The sequence below is a fragment of the Euphorbia lathyris genome, chromosome 5, assembly GCF_963576675.1.
Source record: "Euphorbia lathyris chromosome 5, ddEupLath1.1, whole genome shotgun sequence".
Taxonomy (NCBI): Eukaryota; Viridiplantae; Streptophyta; class Magnoliopsida; order Malpighiales; family Euphorbiaceae; genus Euphorbia; species Euphorbia lathyris.
The window spans coordinates 96,021,282-96,038,901 of NC_088914.1; the positions used below are offsets into that span (position 1 = coordinate 96,021,282).

General features: G+C 33.5%; 1 protein-coding gene across 1 annotated transcript; it reads left to right on the forward strand.

The window, feature by feature from the left end:
• Positions 1–9,046: 9,046 nt before the first annotated feature.
• On the forward strand, positions 9,047–16,139 carry LOC136229421 (long chain base biosynthesis protein 1-like). The gene is made up of 13 exons (XM_066018188.1): positions 9,047–9,457; positions 9,819–10,012; positions 10,128–10,222; positions 10,517–10,608; positions 10,967–11,060; positions 11,146–11,218; positions 11,322–11,454; positions 11,798–11,972; positions 13,444–13,584; positions 13,655–13,750; positions 13,878–14,019; positions 15,011–15,138; positions 15,542–16,139. The coding sequence occupies exons 2-13, from the start codon at positions 9,904–9,906 to the stop codon at positions 15,710–15,712; spliced, it is 1,449 nt and encodes a 482-aa protein (XP_065874260.1). The 5' UTR covers positions 9,047–9,457; positions 9,819–9,903; the 3' UTR covers positions 15,713–16,139.
• The last annotated feature ends 1,481 nt before the right edge of the window (positions 16,140–17,620 follow it).

Genomic DNA, 17,620 nt, shown 5'->3' on the forward strand with positions numbered 1-17,620 from the left:
GTATTTGTATGATATCAGATGTATTAAACTACTGATTTTTTTGTCACATTAAACTCTTAATGGAAAAAATAAAAATTTGAATATAAAATTATATTAACAGAGTGTTTTTCATTCCAATTACCTTTAAAATTTATACCTTTCATTTCAACTACTTTTATCTTTTATTTAGATGTTGGTGTAGTTGAATTCTAGGAGTTCATGTTTCAACCTTCAATAGTATAGAAGTAAGATCAAAAGGAGATCATTTGTACAATGAACCTGCTCCGGTGCTAAATCAGTTCATGAAAAGAATTGTAGGATGATCACAATCAATAAATAAAGCTGTAATGTGAGCTTAAATGTAAAAATGAACGAAACTGTTTACTTCGAGCTGAGCTTACTCTATTTATACTTATATTGAGCTGCAGAAGACGACCACATATAGTGGAGTGGGATGGGCCACATGTCTCCTGTTGATATGAGCAAGTGCATCCAGATATCGGGGCTGATATCCCTCAAGACTATTTAGCCCATGATTCCCGAGCCCAAGTATGATTGTGGCAACAGTTGGATCCTTGATTGGTCTATTGAAGCTTCCCGAGTCAAGTTTCTAGAACGCAGCTGAGAAGACGCTAAATATTCTATAGTTTGAGAGAAGGTCCGGACATCTGCAGTGACACGTGTCAAAGTTATATTTGCCTAATATCAGATATATTAAGGTACTATTTTTTTGGCACATTAAACCCTTAATGACAAGAAAAATAGTTTTGAACATAAAATTATATTAATAAAGTGTTTTTCATTTCAGAATTTCAAAGCAGTTGAAAACAATTTTTTGATATGTTATAATGTAACTGTACTGTAAAATTTTATTTCAAACTGAAAAATACAATTTTAAATACATATGAAATGGATATGGTATTACTAACTGAATTAAATGGTCACAATTAACTAATTTCGATAGCAAGAGCTTAATGCAATAAAAAATAAATAATAAGAGACTAAACAAGCGAACTGGACTTAGGAGAATACTTGGAAGAGTGCTCGATGAGATGGATGATGCTTACAAGAGTAACTTATATTGGAGAGACAAAAATTGATTCTTTTATGGTAATATTACCATTTTTTTTTACAATCTTATTATCTTACTTTTTAATACACTCTTCGTCTCATTATATAAGTTATTTTAGAAAGTGATTTTTTTAAATATAAATTGTTTTAGTTTTTCAAGAGTTTCTAATTTGGTTTTTCGATCCAAACATTGATTTTTTTTATCTTGGTTTTTAATTATCCATGCGTTTTTTAATATTTCAAAACTTATTCACCAATCATTACACGAGAGAGATTTTTTTAGGCTTAATATATCACCAGCTCCCTGAATTTGTCCATAAAAATAGATAGGCTCCCTGAACTTTATTAGTGTCTCACTAACTCTCTAAACTTGCTTATTTCGTATCACGAGCTTCTTAAACTTGTCCATAAAAGTAGATTAACTCCTTGAACTTTGCAAGTATATCACGAGCTTCCTAAACTTGCTTATTTCATAACAACTAAATACAAAAATTTATTAAACCTAAATTCTAAAAATACATTTTCATCTATTCGAGTGGTAATTTTTTCTCTTCTCATACCTTTCAACTTATTATAAGAGTTAGTGTTGCAGGTTTGAGAGATCGAATGAGGATCGGAAGTTAGTATTATGATTTTTGTATTTAGTTATTACGGAATAAGTTCAAGAAGCTGGTGAGACATTTGCAAATTGCAGATATCTAATCTGTTTTTATGGACAAGTTTATGGAGTTGATAATACGAAAAAGGAAGTTTAGGGAGCTGGTGAGACACTAATAAAGTGTACGGAATCAATCTATTTTTATGGACAAGTTTAAGGAGCTCGTCATGTATTAGACTTTTTTTAGTTTAACAAAATTCATTAATTTCACTCTATATTAATTATATTTTTTTATTTTGTGTGAGTAGTAAAAGATATACAATTAAATATTAAAATTATATTATTCAACTAGCATGAACCCCGTGCAATGCACGGGATGCCTTATAATATTTTGGTTAAAAAAAAGTGAAAACAAATATGGTTTTCATTTTCACTGTTGTGATAATTATTTTTGGCTTAATATTACCTAAAAAGTGAAAACAAATATCATTCGAATTGTTTTTTTTTTTTTTTGCTAAATTGCTTGAAACATCTTAATGGTCAAAGCAATTAGTATAAAAAAGCAGTTGAGGAATGAGAAATTGCTTTTAATTCTATAGCCTGAGCGGAAAGTGATTATGTAAATAAACTCAAACAGAAAGCACTTACAGATAACCTCGTAAACATTCTAATTAATAGAATTTTACATCGAATGCATTCTAATGAAATGAATAAAATCCTTTCCTTTTATATTATTTTTATTGATTTTATAAGTATGTTCGCCTAGTATTCTACATCCTTAGAGTCTCAGTACATAACATTCAGCATATCACGCCTCACAATGAATTAGAGTTATGATGTGAATATAAATCAAATTCATAGATAATTCCGAGCGAAATTGAATTGTCATCCACAAGCTGCAACACCAAAAGCATAAGTTAATAGGCAACATTTCAAAAATAGCTATTATTATCCGGAATACATTACATCACCCAAAGGCCCCCAATTATCAACAAATTTATATGTAGCTTTAACATCCAGAAACTGGTTTCTAATTTGTCCACTTAATATAGTATAATAGCAATAATAAATATAATAACAACTTAAAAACATATAATTCAAATAAGAGCTATTATATAAGGAATACAAAAATAAAAACTATTAAAAAATAATACCGTTATTAACTTTCTCAATAAGATCTCAAACATCTTGACTATCAATAAATTCTATGTAGCTCCGATCAATTCCCCTTTTCATGTACATATTTACAAAGTAGCCAACCTCATACTATATCCAAATGTTGTTGTAGGTTTCATTTGTATAATTAATGAAAAACTATTCAAAACTGTTTAGGATGTAATCAAGTTAACATAAATCTAGCCATAAGAGAAACAAATGTAGATGTTTGATTTTAAAATATTAAAATTTATTTAAACTTAATTCTATTAAAAATGATAGTGAAATATTTCTAGTTATTCAGTTCTATTTTAGCACTGATCAAAGCTAGTTAAAAATTATGTCTTATACTTTAGTTGCTCTCAAGATTATCAACAGGGTCTCTTACATTAAAGAGGAAAAAAAAACTTAAAATGTAAGTGAATCATTCATTCTTCAATAAGAAGAGAAAAATTTGTAAAAGTGAGTCAGGTATGTGTAGATCATCTGGAGATCAAAGTAGTTTCCTGTACCGACAATGTTTGACCAAAAATTTGTTGATCTGTTTCATATATTAAATAACGGTAAAGCCACTGAAATGAACTATATTAACCATTATTGACACAAAATAAAATGACCATTATCCTAACAAAATCATTCAAAACAAATTGAGAAGGAGAAGCCATGTTATTGATAGCTATAGGTTGAAGAATAGCTCTTATTCCAAGATTCACGCAAGCCCCAAAAGCATTCCATCTAATTGCAAGCTTCCTTAAAAAATGTAGTAGAGGAAGAGGAAAGAAAAAGATTAAAAATAGAAATAAGTTCATGAATTACCTCTGTTAATGTTGAAAGCTGGACAATTTGCACCTCCAAACCTGCAGATTAAAACCAAAAATGCCAACAACAATGAAAACATGCATAGTAGGGAAGCAATTAAAAAGAAACTTTGATTTTGGGCTAGTAAACTGCTAGAGTACTTAAACTGTTAAAAAAGGAGAAACAATGTTATCTTCTGCATTCTTACCACGACTGAACGTGTTCATGGAGAAAACAAAGAGAGATGGTGGTTGTTTCTATCTAGAGATGAATGACTCCTCAATTAGGAAACCAATCAATTGAATTATTTGTTCATTTTGCGAGGAAGAAAGGAAAAAGAGAAAGGAATTGCAAACAACAGCAAGATGAGAGGTAAATGAACAAATAATTCTTCAAACGATGACTTTGAGCATGGATGAATCCACAAAACATCCTTCTGTCTTCCTTTATCATCTATATTGATCAAATAGAAAAAACTCGGCCTTTCTTTTGCAAATCATAGAATAGTTTGTTTATTGCATCAGATTTGCCCACACCGAGCCTTTGCCTCCTACTATTATCAATGAAATTCCTACAATCTCTTAGTAAGAAACCAAACTTTTATGGTCCATCATTCCAGCGCTCTTGGATACCCTTATCTTTGCTATATCATTGGCTAATTTACTTCTAAAAATTCGATCTTACTTAATATTTCATTTTTGAATGAGGATGATTTAAAAAAATATGAACAAATAAATTTTTATTATTCATTTATTCCAAATATAAATATAAATATAAAGAATTCAAATTCAAATCCATATTTTAATTTATTCTATTTCAAGCATAGTAATTCACTTATCCATTCTAAACCCATTTTTCAATTTAACAGAAGCCCAAATTTGTTCCAAGTAATATATATATATATATTTTTTTTTGATAAAAGTCATATCATTTCATTAATTTAACAATACAAATACATCACAAGAATGAAGATGAATAAAACCTCCCACCCATATAGGCTACATCCACAAAGGGAAGAAAACAGACTACAACGAGCAGTAATAAGACTACAAAGAGCAATAATAAGGCCACAAAGAGCAATAAAACCCATAAAAGGTACAAATAAAACAAAAAAAAGAAATCATATCCTTCTCGTACGTTGAATCCCGTTGAAAAACCTCTGCAATCCATGCTTCATCATTTAGACTCTTCCGGACATTCGGATCTAAGTCCTTTCTGTTTTTGCAACCACGCAGATCTATAGATCTACGGACAAGATAAACCTTTTCTGTTCTTGCTAAGACTGAAAAAAAGAATAAATGAAAGAAATATAGCTAACAGTTGTAGATCTGATGGAAAAAGACGTTCAATAAGGAATATAGACTTCAAACGAACAAGAAAAAGTAGATCTGAAACTAAAAGCTAAATCTAAACATAAATGAGAGGAGGAAGAAGGAAGACAAGCTTCCTTCTTCCTCCTCTAACAAAACCTGAGTAGAAACCAAGATCGGAAACGTAAAGCGGCAACAACGGTGATGAAGAGTTAAAGACACCAAGATTTGGAAGAAAAATAAATGAGAAGCTAGAGAGAGGTGAGAGCTTCTCTCTCTAGTTTTTAGGGGAGAATTCAAAAAAAAAAAATCCAAGTAATATTTTGAATGACTAAGATATGAGAGAATTCCTTCACATATATCCCCACATATAAAATAGCATAACTCTTGCAACATATGGAAAGTGAAATAGCTATTAGAATTGTCCTAAAACAAAAGAATATTATACAAAAATGAAAAAAATGGAAATGTAATAAATATACCCCAATGCAATGAAACAGTACCTTTTGCGCACCATTAGTTTCTTCTCCGTATCACACCTTAAGATAAAAAGCTGAAATTTCCCCGGAGGTCGGAGGAGTGCGGAGTCACAAAAAATCCATGTTATAGCAAGTAGGATTGCACGGATATGGGCAGTCAATTTTCTTTACTACTCCACTGTTAAAGTACCAGTCACCAATTGACTCTGCAATCGTCTGTTACTACAGCAGTCAGCATACTTGCGAAAACCGGACAGAAATCTTAAAAAAAAAACGTTGGGGTGCAGGATTAAGGGAGTGAAGCAAGATTCCAATTTTCAGAGACAATGACTGAAGCAGTTAACCAAGAAGATTGTATAATTGATAGATGGCGGAGATTAAGGAAGTGGAGGATGAGCAGTTGAGAAGTTATAGGGTGCAAGAATAAAACAAAACGTGTAAAGGAGCATTTATTGTGAAAGTAAAAGTATAATATATCAATTTTAATTTATTAATCTATTAATATCTATTAAAATAGGGGAATATTCTATAAAAATGACATGTCAGCAAAACCTTTAAAATTCAGCCAAATAAGCAGTCTCGGTATCTAGCACCTTAAGATAAAAAGCTGAAATTTCCCCGGAGGTCGGAGGAGTGCGGAGTCACAAAAAATCCATGTTATAGCAAGTAGGATTGCACGGATATGGGCAGTCAATTTTCTTTACTACTCCACTGTTAAAGTACCAATCACCAACTGACTCTGCAATCGTCTGTTACTACAACAGTCAGCATACTTGCGAAAACCGGACAGAAATCTTAAAAAAAAAACGTTGGGGTGCAGGATTAAGGGAGTGAAGCAAGATTCCAATTTTCAGAGACAATGACTGAAGCAGTTAACCAAGAAGATTGTATAATTGATAGATGGCGGAGATTAAGGAAGTGGAGGATGAGCAGTTGAGAAGTTATAGGGTGCAAGAATAAAACAAAACGTGTAAAGGAGCATTTATTGTGAAAGTAAAAGTATAATATATCAATTTTAATTTATTAATCTATTAATATCTATTAAAATAGGGGAATATTCTATAAAAATGACATGTCAGCAAAACCTTTAAAATTCAGCCAAATCAGCAGCCTCGGTATCTAGCACCTTAAGATAAAAAGCTGAAATTTCCCCGGAGGTCGGAGGAGTGCGGAGTCACAAAAAATCCATGTTATAGCAAGTAGGATTGCACGGATATGGGCAGTCAATTTTCTGGGTAAATTTCACTCATGGTGTACAAACTTTACCCTAATTCACACTTTGGTGTACAGACTTCAATTTGTCACACTAATATATACGTGCTTAGGGGTGACCTCCCACTATGGTATATGGCCGGTTAAAATGACCGGTCAACGCTTAGTCAACGCGCCACCTCAGCTTTGACCGGTCAAAAAATAATAAAAAATTCAACCACTAATATAAAATTACTATTGTACCCTCTTCTTCTTTCTTCTTCCTTTCCCTTCCCCATCTCCTCTCCATTTCTCTCACTAACTCTCTCCATCTTATTTCTTTTCTTAAGATTGGTGAATGGTTATTTTAACACTCCTACTTGTTGGTGAATGGTTATTTTAATTTGGGATTAAGCTTTTTGGTTAATTAATTATGGTGATTTGTGTTTGTTTAGGTTTCAGTGTTAGATTAAGCTTAAGAGATATTGCATATATGGGTAAGCCCATCTCTGTTGTGGATTTTTCAATTTTGATGTTCATTCATCAATATTGATTGACAAAAAAACTCAAGCTCGAGTTAGAGAATGGATTCGAGAAATGATTCGAGAAATGACGAGAACGGGAAAAATTTGGAAATTGTGGAATCGAATGGTGCTAAACCATCGGTATCTTCCAACACTACTGCATGAGAAGGACGTTTTTGAGCAATGAAAATCCCCAGAAGAAATTGCAGGACACCTTATCTACTCTTCCCAATAGGCGTAAGTTTTTCAATTTCGGCTCTGCATCTGCCAAATTCAGACGGTTGGCTCAAGATAGAGATGATATATCATGTTCTGTGTCTTCGAGCAGCCATGAAGATGATCAATGAATGACAAATTTTGAAGAGCAACTTTTGGGAGGATCTATGAAAAGGAAGAAGGTGATAAAAGTTTTGGAGTGTTACCCGATTCTTTTTCACCCGCATTTTTACCCAATTCTTCGGTCCAGTTCTTGAATTGTGACAAATATGTTGTGAGTTGAATATGCTTTTTTATAGATTTCTTAAGAAAAGAAATAAGATGGAGAGAGTTAGTGAGAGAAAGGGAGAGAAGAAGGGGAAGGGAAAGGAGGAAGAAAGGATAAGAGGGTATAATAGTAATTTTATGTTAGTGATTGAATTTTTTTTACTTTTTGACCGGTCAAAGCTGAGATGGCACGTTGACTGGGCGTTGACCGGTCATTTTAACCGGCCATATACCATAGTGGGAGGTCACCCCTAAGTACGTATATATTAGTGTGACAAATTGAAGTCTGTACACCAAAGTGTGAATTAAGGTAAAGTTTGTATACCATGAATGAAATTTGCCCTCAATTTTCTTTACTACTCCACTGTTAAAGTACTAGTCACCAACTGACTCTGCAATCGTCTGTTACTACAGCAGTCAACATACTTGCGAAAACCGGACAGAAATCTTAAAAAAAAAAACGTTGAGGTGCAGGATTAAGGGAGTGAAGCAAGATTCCAATTTTCAGAGACAATGACTGAAACAGTTAACCAAGAAGATTGTATAATTGATAGAGGGCGGAGATTAAAGAAGTGGAGGATGAGCAGTTGAGAAGTTATAGGGTGCAAGAATAAAACAAAACGTGTAAAGGAGCATTTATTATGAAAGTAAAAGTATAATATATCAATTTTAATTTCTTAATCTATTAATATCTATTAAAATAGAGAAATATTCTATAAAAATGACATGTCAGCAAAACCTTTAAAATTCAACCAAATCAGCAGCCTATCTAGCTTTTAATAGATATATAGATATATAGATATAGATTTTCTCAAAAAAAAAAAATTTATATTATTCAATGATTTAGTGAGAATTTTGAAGTATTTTTTCTTATTTTCGCTTTTTCAAAACTTACGTGGAATGTTACAATGGGTAAATTACATCATAGTAATTGAAATTTATCAATTTTAATATTATGACAACTGAATTTCAATTTTTGACATATAGTCATTAAATTTTACACTTTTAATACCGGTGACCACTTAATTTTAACTATTTTCTTAAAATGACCGTTAACAATCTCAAAATAAATATTCAAGAATTAAAGTTGTTAAGAATGAACGATATTTATGAAACAAAATTTTTATTTTCCAAAATCACATTTTTTGGAGCTTTCTCTCTCTAAAAATTCACACTTTCTCATAACCAAACAACACCTAAATGACTTTAAAATACAAAATTTCAAGAATTAAAGTTCCTTAGAATATTATTAAATCTTCAAATTTTTTTATTTTGAGACCATCAACGGTCGGTTTGAGGCGTTAAGTAACCATCAATGTTAAAAAATGCAAAATTCAGTGACCATACCGTTAATAAATGAAGTTAAAAAATGTTAAAATGGTCAAAGTTCAGTGGCCATGGGTGTAATTTACACCCAAAGTTGACCACAAAGAGGCGGGCTGATGCGAAAAGTAATACAGAGGAGGAGAGAGTAGATAAATCACAGGAGTGATTGTGAATCATACAGTTGAACCAGAGTTGATCAACACTCTCGATAAATATCGTCTGCCTGTTGGAATCAAAATCAAATTGTTTCTCTCCGCCGTTCATTTCCCTGCGTGTGAATCTCCATCTGGTGTCAGGCAATTTCCATTCATTTCTCTCTTCTCATCTGCTCGCCATCGACAGACTGTGAATTTTTCCCAAATTGCCAAATCCATCCTCGATCATCGCCATCTAATCTCGATTGCTGCTTGGATCTGTCAATCAAATCTATAATCTCAACTGCTGCTCGGTCTGATTACCCTAGGCTATCTACTCGACGCACTGCTCTCTGTGGCTCCATTGGGCTGCTGGAGCCTCAGAAGCCAGTAGACCCTGTTAAACTAGGTTTGGTTCTGCTTTATATTTATTTGTTAAACAGAGATGATAATTAGGTTTATGTTTCCATCTTATAGTCATAGAGATGTTATTGTTGGTTTGTAGGGTGGGTTGTTAATTCTCAGAATATACAATTATGAAAATTGGTTGGTTTGGTTTGTGCACTGTTTAAGATTTTTAATTATTTTGTTTTAAACTTGTGGACAATTTTATGCATCCTTTTGTTTTGTTGCCTAATTGACTGTGGGGAGAAATGGAAATGTGTAATAGATGAATGTTGATGTGTGGTAGAGTGTTGGTCATTGCTACATTTTCTTGTTGATGCAACCCTAGTGAATATGTTTTGATTCTGCTTTGTTCTGTTCAACAGGGTAATCACATTGGAATTAGTATCTGTATCTACTTGCATGATTGATGCTTGAATTTTTCTCTGGATTTTGACTGATTCACTCACGATGGAGTCAGCTGTTTTTTCACACATTGTAAATAGCACTTTACAGTGGGTGAGAGTGGCTTTGGATGCCCCATCTACTCGTGCTGTTGTTTTTGGAGTTCCTATTGGAGGTAACTACCTCTTCTAGTCATTTGCAACTTATCATAATCTAAGTTGTGCTTCCTTGAGCCTGTTTATTGATATTTGAATCTAACTAATATTTTTCCGTGGTGATTTTGTTAAAAGGACATCTTTTCGTTGAGGGTCTTCTTTTCGTGGTCATTCTTTTCCTACTTTCCCAGAAAAGTTACAAGCCCCCCAAACGACCATTAACGAAAAAGGTTCGCATACAGTCTAGTTTAAAAGTTTGAATTGAATAGAACTGCATTTATCAAATACCTTCTATCATTCTAGTACTTTACTGAGTAGCAAGAAAGATCTTGAAAAGATATGATATTCCTTGTGAAGTCATCAAAATAAAGGCAACACAAAGTCTTCATTACAAGTTTCAATAATTTTCATTCATTTCTTTGGAGGGAGTTCTATGGTGATATTCTTAATATGTGATTTGATTCATCATGTTATTGGGTCTCCTCCATTGTAATTTTTGTTTTAAATGTGTTTTGTATGTTTAGGAAATAGATGACTTATGCGAAGAATGGGTCCCAGAACCCCTTATTCCTCCTATTACTGAAGACATGCAATATGAGCCACCAGTATTAGAAAGGTAAACATACTCTTTCTCTTGATTTAGTGATTCTTTGACTGATTTCTTCTCATAATAGTTCACATTTTTCATCTACCTTTTTCTTTTTATCAGTAGAAACATATTGTTAGCTGGTAAGTTTGCGGAACCAACTGACTTTTACTTGAGTGACACCTTGTGATAATTGCAATTGGAGGTCATGGGTTCAACATCTAGACCATTCACATATATTTTTTGGCAAAAGAAAATTTAAGCCCCTTTCGATTTTCAGTTGTGCCCTTCCTCTTACCTATTATAAGATGGCTTTGTTGTTGACAGATTTTTTATTGAAGAATTCCAACGAGTGTGTTAATCAATTTCTTTCACCTTTTCTATGTAGTGCTGCAGGGCCACATACAATAATCAATGGCAAAGAAGTTCTGAACTTTGCTTCCGCCAATTATCTTGGACTAATAGGGCATGAGAAATTACTCGTGAGAAATCCATTCCTCATAATTCTTTCCCTTAGGGTTGGTGGTTTGCCTAAATGGCTGATTTCTAAAAAAAGTTTTATCTCAGGAATCATGCACCTCCGCATTGGAAAAATATGGTGTCGGTTCATGTGGTCCTCGTGGATTCTATGGAACAATTGGTAAGGCAAAATTTGAAAGTGGTGCTTGCTTGAACTACATTAAATATATATGGTGTTTTGCATGTAAAATAGTGAACCTTTTAACAAGTTTCTTTTTCACTAGATGTCCACCTTGACTGTGAGGCTAGAATAGCAAAATTTTTGGGAACTCATGATTCAATTCTCTATTCATACGGACTTTCCACCATGTTCAGTGCAATCCCCTGTTTCTGCAAAAAGGGCGACATTATAGTTGTGTGAGTATATCCAATTTTCACTTTTTCATTATTAACATATATAAAAAAAAGTTCCATATAGTTTGATCGAATTTGGATTTAAGGCAAATATTTCATGTTTTCTGCTCATGTTTATGTGTTATCATGTTTAGTTATGTTTATCAGCATTACAGATTTTTCTGGCTTTCTCACCTTTGGTGGTTCGAATTTTTGTTTTTTCAGATGTTTTTGTTCAGTCGTTGATGTCCCTATTATATGTTTTATATGTATACTTATGAGAGTGATGGATCCTTATATGTAGTTTCTAATGTTGATCAAATAGCATACAAATTTGTGTCACTTGAAAATTATTTTCTTTTTCCAGGGATGAGGGAGTCCACTGGGGGATACAAAATGGGCTTTATCTTTCTAGAAGCACCATTGTGTATTTTAAGCATAATGACATGGAATCTCTACAGAATACACTGGAGAAAGTAACTGCAGATAATAAGCGTGCTAAGAAACTACGTCGCTACATTGTAGTTGAAGCATTATATCAGGTAATCTTTTGTCAGTTGTGCAGCAGAACTTTTTCTTTATCCTTTTTGAGTTTAGTTTATTCCTAAAGTTCTATTTACGAGCATTACACCCTGAAACCATTATTTCTCTAATAATTAAGCACTTATTTTTGTAGATCGCATGCAAAATGTGCATGCTATCAGAAGCAATTGAAGCTCACACTTGGAATAAGTATGATGAAACGCTGAAATATTAAATTAAATTAACTTCTGAAATTAGAAAAGATGTGCATTATATGCTCTTTCTCTTCTCTTGCATTATACTTTTCATAAAAACTGAAACCAATAATGCAGTAACATGGGGATAATCTGAACTGGTTTCTTCTTTTTTGTGTGTGATGAAGACACCTTCTCATTTGCGTGTGATGGAGACATCTCTATCAACCTAAGATTTTAATAAGTGGTCATAGATTTGATGGTTTTCTCTCAAGTCTCAGCAACCACATAATTGGATGCAAAGTTATATAGAAAACAAGAACTTTAGAGAAAACTCATTTGATGAATGAACTCCAACAAATAATAAACTAGCAAAAACTCCAAGTTAGCAAGACGAAGACAATGACTTTGGCTAGTAGGTGGATAGATCATAAAGTGATTTTGAAAGAAATTGACGTTTAATCAAGAGTTCTAAGCCAAAGATATTTTTGAATTGAGAAAAAATGTGAGACATCACTTAAAACTTTCCAGGTTTGTATTAGAAGTAAAAAAAAGTTCCAATGGAAAAAAGAATATCTTGTTTCCTTAAATTTAAGGAAATTTCATAGATGTAAATTGCTTACAGAGTTGTTAACTAATGTTTGAAAGTTTGATAAATGTTTCCTTTTTGTTGGATAAGTGCCTACTGCGTTGCAAATTAACAATATGAAGGTAAATTTAATAAAGTTCATTGCAGACAAGATTCGAAATTCTCCTTTGAATCCTCAAATGCCTATGTTTTTCTTTTACAAAAAGAGGGTGCAAGCATAAAAAAGTCATTCATTAAAAAAAGAGAGGGGGAGGCGTGCTTTTGGGAGATAGATGAAGATATTTAATTCAGGGATGAAATAGGTGCAGTGTTTTCCCGGAAAGTTTATGCATTTAGTGTTAAATGAGCGATGTCAATGAAGAAAATGAGCGCTACTGCAATTTCAATGATGTTGCTTTTTTATTTTCTTTTAGATGCAGATGATATCATCCTTTTGATGGGTTTCCTTCAGATGTTTAATCTTTTACAGAAGGGGGATAGGGATAGTTATTTTATTTACTACCTAGATTCTAGCAATCTATTCTTTGGTAATGTTTGATCATGAAGCTTAAATAGATACATTTTGCTGTGAATTTGGGAGTTGTGCTAGTTATGCCCTGCAATACCATTTTATCATGTCACTGTACAACATTTCTTTCAAATAAAAAGAAAACTTTTGAATGAAAATCTTGCTTGACTGGAGGTTTATTTCTTTTTTTATAATTTCAGAATTCTGGCCAAATAGCTCCATTAGATGAGATAATCAGATTGAAGGAGAAATACCGATTTCGTGTTTTGTTGGACGAGAGCAACTCTTTTGGGGTGCTTGGCAAGTCTGGAAAAGGTCTTACTGAATATTGCGGTGTTCCGGTAAGTTTAGAAAAGCTAAACTCTTAATTATTGTGATGAACTGTGTAATTTATGAGAATGAGGCATGCAGGTTGAGAAGATAGATATTATAACTGCAGCTATGGGACATGCACTAGCTACTGAAGGGGGATTTTGTACTGGAAGTGCTAGAGTCATTGATCACCAAGTAAGGATTTACACATATTAAAAAGTTAAACCGATTTTTCTGAAGTTGGATAATTTGATTAGCTATATGCATTCACCAATTATAATTTTTCTGGTGTTTAATGCTATTCTTTACTAACTTGATGCAGCGGTTGAGTAGTTCTGGATATGTATTTTCTGCTTCTTTGCCTCCATATCTTGCAAGTGCTGCGATTACTGCTATCGACGTCTTGGAGGATAATCCTGCCTTAATAACCAAACTGAAAGAAAACATTGCTGTATTGTGGAAAGGTTTGTTCTTCTTTTAGTACCATATATTTTGCTTCTATATTCCTTCCCTTGTTAAATTATTTCAGAGCCTCACTGTTCCCACTTGCATTGTTATGTGAAGTGTTTTATGTTGCCTCCATGTGCTTTTGGCTCCATGAGTTATTATCTATGTTGCACAGACACTCCTCTTTAGTAGTGTTTCGTGTCTGTGTTGTGTCCGTTTCGTTTCCATTGTTGTTTCAAGGCTAATTTGTGAAGGCTATGTTTTAAAAATAACGTTTCCCATGTCCGTTTCCATGTCCATGTCCGTGTCCGTTTCCATATCCGCGCAATGTAGGTTACTATTGTTATAAAATGCAGTTCTACTAGATTTACATAGTTGTCATTCAATAATTATCTTAAACTGTTATTGTTATTTATTTTTATTGTCTTTCTCATTATGTATATTATTTTGGCTTACTCCTATCAGTTTATTGACTGTGCATACACCATAAATATCTTATAATAGCAAAAAACCGGGTAAATTACACCCATGGCCTTTACTCGTTTTTACAGTATGGTCACTAAACTTCAAAACATAACATAAAAGTCACTCAACTTTACACTTTCCAACATTATGGCCACTAAACTTCAATTAATGCCTCAAAATGACCGATAATAACCTCAAAATAAAAAATCCAAAACGAAGAATTAAAGTTTCTTAGAATATCATCAATTCTTGGGATTTTTTATTTTGAGGTCGTCAACGGTGATTTTGAGGCGTTAATTGAAGTTCTGTGACCATAATGTTAGAAAGTGTGAAATTAAGTGACTTTTATATTTCGTTTTGAAGTTTAGTGACCATACAGTAAAAAAAAAAAAAAAAGGCGGCCCGGTCGCACTACGTGTCCCCGCTGAGCGAGGGTCCGGGGAGGGGTCCCACCACATGGGTGTAATTTACCCCAAAATTTCAGAGCCTTGACATTCCCATTTGAACATAACCTTGGCTTCTTAATTTACTTGGCAACTGCAGGGCTACACAGCATAAAAGGCCTCTCCATAGCAAGCAATCCAGAATCACCTATTGTTTTCCTGAGACTTCAGAATTCCACAGGTTCTGTAAAAGGTGACCTAAAACTACTTGAAGATATGGCTGATCGTGTAAGTAACTAGTGATTTTCGTCGAATTAAGGGTCAAAATGATCTCTGAAGTTGGTAGACAGGTCAGTTTAGCCCAAATTGAAGTTTAGGTATCAATTTACCCTTGAAGTTGGCAAAAAATTGACAAATTAGCCCAAAAGCAATCAGTTTTAATACCTAAAAGTTTGTCAAATTTGGACTAATTTGTCATGTTTTGCCATCTTCAGCACTGAGTTGATACCTAAACTTCTATTTGGGTTAAACTGACCATGTCTGCACCCTTCAAGGGCCGTTTTGGGTTAAACTGACCATGTCTGCACCCTTCAAGGGCCGTTTTGACCCTTAATTCTTTTTCCTCACTGTGGCACTATAGCGGATGCTTAATCCTGTGCCTCATTCCTTCTTAACGGTTATGATTTTGCAGGCATTGAAGGAAGACTCGGTATTTTTCGTAGTTTCTAAAAGATCACCACTCGATAAATGTCGTTTACCTGTAGGAATCAGATTGTTTGTCTCAGCTGCTCATTCTGAATCTGATATGCTCAAGGCATCTGAATCTTTGATGAGAATTTCAGCAGAGATGCTGACAAATTAAAACTTATTTACCGCTCATCGGATCTTCCGTCTCTGTGTGAGTTCTTCCTTACCGGACCGTAAATGATATTCCATTGAACATTTCGTCAGAAAGAACGAGTAGGAAAGACATTTGCTTATGGATATGTTGATGGTTTTTCTGATTTTTGGTACAAATGTGAATTATATATTAGCATGGTTCAGCTGAAACTCGATAAATGTCGTTTGCCTCTAGGAATCAAATAGTTCGTATCAGCTGCCCATTCTGAATCTGATATGCTCAAGGCATCTGAACTTTTGAAGAGAATTTCAGCAGAGATGCTGATAAATTAAAACTGATTGCTGCATATCGGATCTTCCGTCTCTGTGATTTTTTCCTTACTGGACCATAAATGTATTCCGTTGAACATTTTCTCAGAAAGAAGAGTAGTAGGAAAGACTTTTGCTTATGGGTGTTGGTAGTTTTTCTAATTTTGGTAGAAATGTGAATTATATTTTAGCATGGTTCGGCGTTATTGGTTGAGAGAGAATCAAAGTATATTTACCCATGAATCACGAACTGCTACGGTTCTTAAAGATAATTTGAAAATTATTTCAGAAGTAATTCGTGGGATCATGCCCCTTTTCTTTCCTAGTAAAAAACGAAAAAAAAAACGCAGCTGGTTCAATTCAGCCTATATCTTGAAATAAACAACTCGCACACACCCCCTTTCCAAAAAAAATCAATACACCAAGGACTACGCTTAGATTTATTGGATTTGTTGCGAAAATATCGGTATTAAACCCGAAACTCCCGGCGGATGGCCATTGACCCAGGAAAACGAAAGAATCGGTTACATTTTTCGATAAATGTCGTTTGCCTCTAGGAATCAAATAGTTCCTCTCAGCTGCCCATTCTGAATCTGATATGCTCAAGGCATCTGAATCTTTGAAGAGAATTTCAGCAGAGATGCTGTCAAATTAAAACTGATTGCCGCATATCGGATGCTGTCTCTGTGTTTTTCCTTACCGGACCGGAAATGATATTACATTGTTTTGAGTAGGAAAGACTTTTGCTTATGGATGTTGATAGTTTTTCTGATATTTGGTAGAAATGTGAATTATATATTTTAGCATGGTTTGGCTGAAACTTTCAAGGGGTTATAGAATAACTTTAGAATGATTTGTCATTTTAGCTTTGTAATTTACTTTTGGCATATTTAGTGAACATATTAGACTCATCTACTTTATTTTTTATACACTTGCCTTTTGTACTTATATTTTTTTATATACTTGCCTTTTGTACTTGTATTTTAGAGAATGGCCATTGGCTTGAAGAAATAAAAAATGCCCACTGGCCACTAGGAGTCATTAGTAAGGGTGGCAATGGGGATGGGGGAAAATAGAAAACTGTGGGAATCTGAACCGACGGGGTTGGGGAAAAATTGAAATTTTTGGATGCGAGGTTGGGGGCGGGGGAAATTTTAGTCCCGAATATTAAAATTGGGCTGGAGTGGGGGTTACTATCATCGAACTGCGGGGATTTGCAAACCGCTCCTGAAAAATCGTTTGTAAAATCTCCGTAAAATTCTCGAAAAATAAAATATTATATATATATTTAAAATATATACTTTAATTAGAAATTATTTTTAATTAAAAGTCTGCTAATTGGTTTATAATATATACTTTAATTAAAAATTATTTTTAATTATTTTTATAAAATTGTTAATTCTATATAAATTTTTTAAATTTTATTTGGGGATTCTCCATTATCCGTGAGGAACCATGCGGGCGGGTGTGGATGTCAAAAATTTTCAAATTTTTTTTTGAGATCTCTCGAAACTGTTTTCGAAAATATTAAGGGCGGAATGGATGATGCAAAATCGACATCGTCTCATCCTGTTACCACTCCTAATCATTAGACTATCCCAACAATATTCAAATGAGCTTT

Bases quoted from the DNA above. Each gene is read 5' to 3' on its own strand.
- LOC136229421 (XM_066018188.1), top strand. From the start codon at position 9,904: ATGGAGTCAGCTGTTTTTTCACACATTGTAAATAGCACTTTACAGTGG. The intron at 10,013-10,127 runs GTAACTACCTCT...TTTTGTTAAAAG, and splicing joins TTTTGGAGTTCCTATTGGAG to GACATCTTTTCGTTGAGGGT. The intron at 10,609-10,966 runs GTAAACATACTC...TTTTCTATGTAG, and splicing joins GAGCCACCAGTATTAGAAAG to TGCTGCAGGGCCACATACAA.